This window comes from Lissotriton helveticus, chromosome 1_1, assembly GCF_964261635.1.
Source record: "Lissotriton helveticus chromosome 1_1, aLisHel1.1, whole genome shotgun sequence".
Taxonomy (NCBI): Eukaryota; Metazoa; Chordata; class Amphibia; order Caudata; family Salamandridae; genus Lissotriton; species Lissotriton helveticus.
The window spans coordinates 1,151,587,194-1,151,593,193 of record NC_136057.1 but is presented as its reverse complement, the minus strand read 5'-3'; the positions used below and the strand labels follow the sequence as shown (position 1 = coordinate 1,151,593,193).

Here is a 6,000-nt window from a genome sequence, read left to right as displayed (position 1 = left end):
TTCCCTCAAGGCCTTTGGGGCCATAGCTCGACAGTCCCGGCAGGCCCGGGAGACGTGGTTGGTCTCCAGGCACTAGAGGCAAACATCATGGGGGTCCGCCACTGACATATTGCGACGGCAGGCCCCACAGGACTTAAAGCTAGGCATCCCTACGTGCACCAGGAGAAAAAAGGGGGAGACAAAAGTCTCAAAAGAGTAGTCAAAAAGTGACTAAGGTACGTGCTCAAACCGGATCTGAGCTTACTGGCGCGGAAAAAGAAAGAACTGACGTCAGCGCGCATGGGTGGCGCCTAAGTAGTCTCTGTGACGTCATCTCGCCGCTAACGACACCAGAGATGGACACAGAGCCGCAGGACGCCACCTTCTGACGCACAGGTGTACTACTAGCAAAACTTTCCGGATCCAGTCTGACACCTAGGGATATTCTAAGGTAAGGAATCTATCACTAACATGTCTCTTTCAGATTATCTTTGTAAAATGTAATTTAAACAAACACTGTTTCTGTTGCATTATGACCAGAAGAGTAAAATACCTAGGTAGCCATGAAAACTCTCAACCCAAATTATAGGGTAGCCTAAAAGAAATCATCTCTACTGCACTGTATTCTTTGCTCTCTCTACAAAAGAAACTGGTACTGTCAGTCACAAGGAACAAAGTGTATTCAGATGAGAAAGGCTGCAAGCTGTAATAAAACTGAAAGGAACATGAATGAAGAAACAGATTTTGCAGTGATCATGTGTTTCCCACCAGCCTGGGGCTTTGTTGTGTTAATGTGTTTTTTACAAGAGAAGAACGACAGACTAAAAACAATGGGATAATTCCTATTCTTTGTTTAATTGGGAATGAACAGTTTCCCTGTGATATTGATTAAACAAAAATAGAAAAGGTTGCCCTGTAACAAATATTTTACATAACTACAGATGTTTTTTCAAATGAAACCTTTTTCCTGTACAATCACTACACAACCCTAGTTAAACGTGTAGGTATTGTGAAGCCCAAGATCTTTACACTCAAAGCACACCTCTTCCACTGGTATGATTTCCAATTGCATTTTACAGAATACTATGAACAGAGGGAAGTAACATTATTGTCCCAATTCGAATGCAGACATGTACTGTTTCTACTAGATCTAATATGATGCTACAATCTTTCAAACTGTGAAAACCTATACGTTCCTCCTCACTCTTTCTGAAAAAAGCATTTTTAACAATTCAAGTTTGCTAGTTAGGATATCCAAGAACAAGTGCCAAAAGAACGGTTCCAGCAGAACTACAAATTAGGACATTTCTCAATAATGTGCTTGTGTCTCAGTTATATCATTCTAGAAAATTCTATCAGTGTGCATCTAAATGCCAGCAGAAATGGGCACAAAACTGAACTGGTTTACAACCTACTATATATATAACAAAGATGAACAATTCAAATTATACTAATTTTCACTACATAAGAAAAATGCATTTTTGACATTCATTTTTCTTTGCATCAGGCCCCAAATCTGAAAAATAGCCAAATGTATACAAAGCTCAAACAAAGGCGAAACGTTTACCCATATTAACTAATCAGTACCATTTACTACTGAAATGCGTAATCTGAAAATATATATATTTTTTAAACTGACGAAAGCGTATATGATTCACGCTTTTAAAAATCAACATTTGTAGAAAGATGCTTGAAAAACTCAAAAGTAGAGGAGCAGAAAAGTGCAGGTTACAGAACTTTGAATAACATTCAGAATATAGTATAGTAGATCATATAACAACATTTTAGTCGCATAGCTTAAATTATTTTCAAGAGAAAACAGTATAATTCTTTTTTCTAGTTATATACTGATAAGAGTGATTTATAAATAAATTCTCTAGGTTCAGTAGAGCAACAAAAATAAACGTGTGTTCTTTAGTTTGTTTGTAGTTCAGGCCCTAAAAGAAAACAGTGATAGTCTTCGTTGCAGAACAAATTCAAATAAAAAGAGAATGCACAGCAACACAAATCAAATCAGCATTTTACTGTCTTCATAACAGGTTGCTATCCGAACGTCCAGGGTTGTGGTAATGTTTGTAGATCAGTCGCAGCTGAAACAAAAAATAATGTTGATGAAGTGATATTCATGGGTACGAAACACAGTAAGAGAGAAACCACTATATCACAAAAATATTAAGCTTCCTAAACAAAAGTGTAAAACAGATGACGTATTAATTATTGGGAATTTATTCGTAAGTCCAGGTTTTTAATATTTGTAAGAAGTAATAATCTTAAGAAAATGTTTGGTCTTTGTGAAAAGAGAGACTGATAATACCAAAAGAACATAATGTAAATCATACAAAAGGTTTAACACTAATAAACGGATAAGAGAGAATATATATATTACCTACTGGCGGTCGCCAGTAGGAAGTTATAGTTAGAACCTAGTTTCCATAGGAAAAGCTTTTTTTGGTTTGCTAATAACTTTGGCGTTGTTTGATGAATCTTCCTGAAATTCTCCCCCCCAAAAAAGTCTATCCAAGTCAGCTCCTATCCTGAAAGTTTGGGGGTTGAGAAAAAGGGGGGGGTCCTCAAAGTAGTTTTCTCCATGTTAATTTCCATAGGAAATTTTGCGACGAGCTACAGCTCGAACTGCTGAATGGAATTACCACAAATTTGGCAGAAAGGTAGAGCTTTCGTTTTTTTAAATGGTGTAAATCAGTTTAGTAGTTTTTGAGAAATTCAAAAAATAGGAGTGAAAAAATAATTTTCCCATAGGAAACTTTGTGCAAGGCTACAGCCGAAACTACTGAACGCAATTAAGTGCTTGGGTCAGAAAGTGACTTTTTTTTAAATGATGTAAATCCGTTCAGTAGTTGCGGGGAAATTAGAAAAATAAAAGTTTCAATATCTTGGCGGAGCCTAAGTCGCATGCGCGAGCTTCACAGTGATTGGCTGCTAGTAGGCCAAACCAGGAAGTGGTTTTCGCGATGGGGTCGCGTGTTTTAAGTTAATGAGGCCCTTGGGTTGGCTAGGTTCCGGGAGCATTTCTTAAAATATAATAGCGGGGGCTCGCAGGGGTTGCGGTGGCACGCTGGGGTTCATTAAGCCCCGCGGCTTCAGTCATGTTGGGAGGGGGGTTGCGCGGCCTCCCTCCTGGAGGCCTGTATGTGCTTATAACTTTGGCGTTGTTTGACGAATCTTTATGCAACTATCCAAAAAGTTTCTCTTTTTTTGATTAGGTCCTATATTGAAAGTTTGGGGGTGAATGCTGTAGGAGGGGCTGGGGAAAAAGGGGGCCCCAAAATGTGTTTTCTCCATGCAGTTTTGATACAAAACTTTACAGAAGGCTACAGGTGAAACTGCTGAACGGAATTACAGCATATTTGGCAGGGAGAAAGGTGATGGTCCAGAAAGCATGTTTTTGTTTAAATGGTGTAAATCTGTTCAGTACTTTTTTAGAAATATAAAATTTTAAGTAAATATAGATACTTAAGAATTCTGACATGTGATTGGCTGAGGGGTTACAACACGAGCACACAGCTCATTGGCTGTGAACTGTTGAAAGTGCTGGCAGCCATTTTGTGATTTACTCCGTTAGCTTACATGTCTCCATGTAGAAGCCATCGGGTCCACAGTGTCACGATTCCCACGGACTGCCTGCTCCCCGAATTAATGCGGAGGTGTGGTTCTGCCCGGGTTACTTGGAGTAAGGTCAGCGGTCTAGCTTCCAGAGACCGGAAGCTGATGTCACTCACAGCGCATCCGTGGGAATCCGCATATCCTACTGCGGTTCCCGCCGCATCGATGCTTTGGATTAACGCCTTCGCCCGACAGAAGTCCTGAGCGACCTTGCTTCCGTGAAACACTTCACCGAGAGGAAACGCATTTGGCACTTCTCCCTGGGATTCAGGTGCCCCTTCTGTGCTTGCGGAATCTCTCCACACGCTCTGGAGGACTTCCGCGATTCTCTAGCCATGGGGGTGCCTGCTCTGTTCTTTCTCGGCTTCCAATATGCTGTTGCGTGTTGGAGAACTAGAGATTTTTTGTGGCCACGCGCAGGAGCGCTTGTTCACTTCTGGGTCTTCATTGCGCTGGAGCGCTTATTGTATGTTACTGGGTTTTCAATGCACAGGAGCACTTGTGTAACTCCACTCGCAGGAGAGCTGTTGTTTAGTTCTGAGTACCAAACGCAGGAGAGCTTGTTTAGTTTGGTTTCCCACGCGCAGGAGGGCTTGTGTTTAGTTCTGTGTACCCACGTGCAGGGGCGCTTGTTTATTTTTTGGTTTCCACGCGCAGGAGCGCTTGTGTTTAGTGCGGAGTACTACGCGTAGGAGCGCTTGCCATTTCACTGTCAATCAGCGCAGGAGCGCTTGTGTTACTTGCACTCTTCCCTGATGACCTGCTAACCTTGCTTGTGGTTTCCCGGATACCTTACATAAGGTGATTATGCTAATTCTTCTGTATTATTATGGATGTAAGAAGAAGGGGGTGTGTATGACTCAGTAGTGATATTCCTTCCCTGCTCTTCCTTTTGTCCTCCTAGCCTTTTCCCCCGGTCCCATCTTCATCCTGGTTAGTGTTGAGCCTCTACTAGGGTAATGTGGAGACAGTGGTGGATGTTAATGTGCGAGATCACCTCGCAAGACTACGGTAAGACTTGTGGGGTTGGGACACGCAGTTTTACCTCTGCGAGGCAACACTGGCATCTGTGTGAGATATGCCTTTCACGCTGCCTCTCCTCATATCGGCTATGGCCTTAGAAGCCCGTTCGTCGGCTCCCCCCTCTCTACGTTTGCAAGCTAGTACGTTGCTTTGCGAGACTGGGTGCGAACTGTTGTTAAGTCGCACTATATGAGCATTGAAAAGCCATTTTGTGATTGAGTCCATCAGCTTGCATCTGTCCGAGGCAACACTGAAAATATACCGGACCTCTGCCTGTGAGAGATACCCCTTTCACTCTGCTTCTCCCAAAATCAGTAGCTGACACACCCTGTTCCCATTTTACCAGTAAACCCCCAACAACCTTATTGGGCCCGCAAGTCTGCCTCTGCGAACTAGTGGTGGACTTGCAACTGTTACGGAGAGACTTCTCGGTGGTGCAGTTGTATCTGTGAAGTAAAGACTGGAAATATATTGCAGGTCTCTCTCTGCAAGATACCCTCTTCACGCTCCCTCTGCCCAACATCACCACTTCGCAGCTATGCTTTTAGAAGCCAGTGCGTTGTCTCGCAGCTCTCTACCTCTGCTGTGCCTCTATCTCTGCGAGCTACCACGCTGCTGTTCCTTTGGGAGCGGCGGCCCGTAGGTCTGCCTCTGCGAGTCTAGCCCACGGGCCGCAGCTGTCCCTCTGCGAGGCTGGGTGCGAACTGTTCATAAGTCACACTACATGAGTATTAAAAAGCCATTATGTGATTCAGTCCGTCAGCTGGCATCTGTCCGAGGCATTTATGAAAACATACCGGAGTTCTTTCTCTGAGAGATACCCCTTTCACATTGCATCTCCCCACATTAGCAGGTAACACACCCTCTTTCCACATCACCAGCATACCCCCAACAACATTCTTGTACCCGGAAGTGTCCCTGTGCGGTTGGACAAATAAGAATCTTAGTCATGTACAGATTTATATATAAAACATTTTATTTGAACAAAACAACAATTAAAACTATGTACGGCAGTGGTGTGCCATCGCTGGTCCATTTGTGATTCACAGCCTGCAAGACAAAAAGAAAGATAAGATGGTGTGTCATGCGTCTAGCAAAGGAGATAGAGAGAGAGAGAGAGAAAGAGTGAGATGAAGAGAGAAACAGTAAGAGGAAGACAGAGAAAGAGAGAAAGAGTGGGAGAGAGAAAGAGAAATAGTAAGATGCAAGAAAGAGAAACAGTGTGAGAGAGAGGAAGACAGAGAGAGAAAGAGTGAGCTACAAAGAAGAGAAACAGTTTGAGAGAGGAAGACAGAGAAAGGGAGAGAAAGCGTGAGATAAGAGGAAGAGAGAAAGAGAATCAGTGTGAGAGAGAGAAAGAGAGAGAAAGAGAGAGAG

At 42.9% G+C, this 6,000-nt stretch overlaps 1 protein-coding gene across 2 annotated transcripts in view; it reads right to left on the bottom strand.

Moving 5' to 3' along the window:
• Window positions 1–801: 801 nt before the first annotated feature.
• MOV10L1 (Mov10 like RNA helicase 1) overlaps window positions 802–6,000 on the bottom strand; it is a 1,293,514-nt gene continuing 1,288,315 nt past the window's right edge. For both annotated transcript variants that reach the window (XM_078678939.1, XM_078678944.1), the window contains one exon: window positions 802–2,069. In XM_078678939.1, the coding sequence (XP_078535065.1) occupies window positions 2,060–2,069 (10 nt within the window). In that variant the 3' untranslated portion in view covers window positions 802–2,059. The remainder of the gene's footprint in view (window positions 2,070–6,000) is intronic.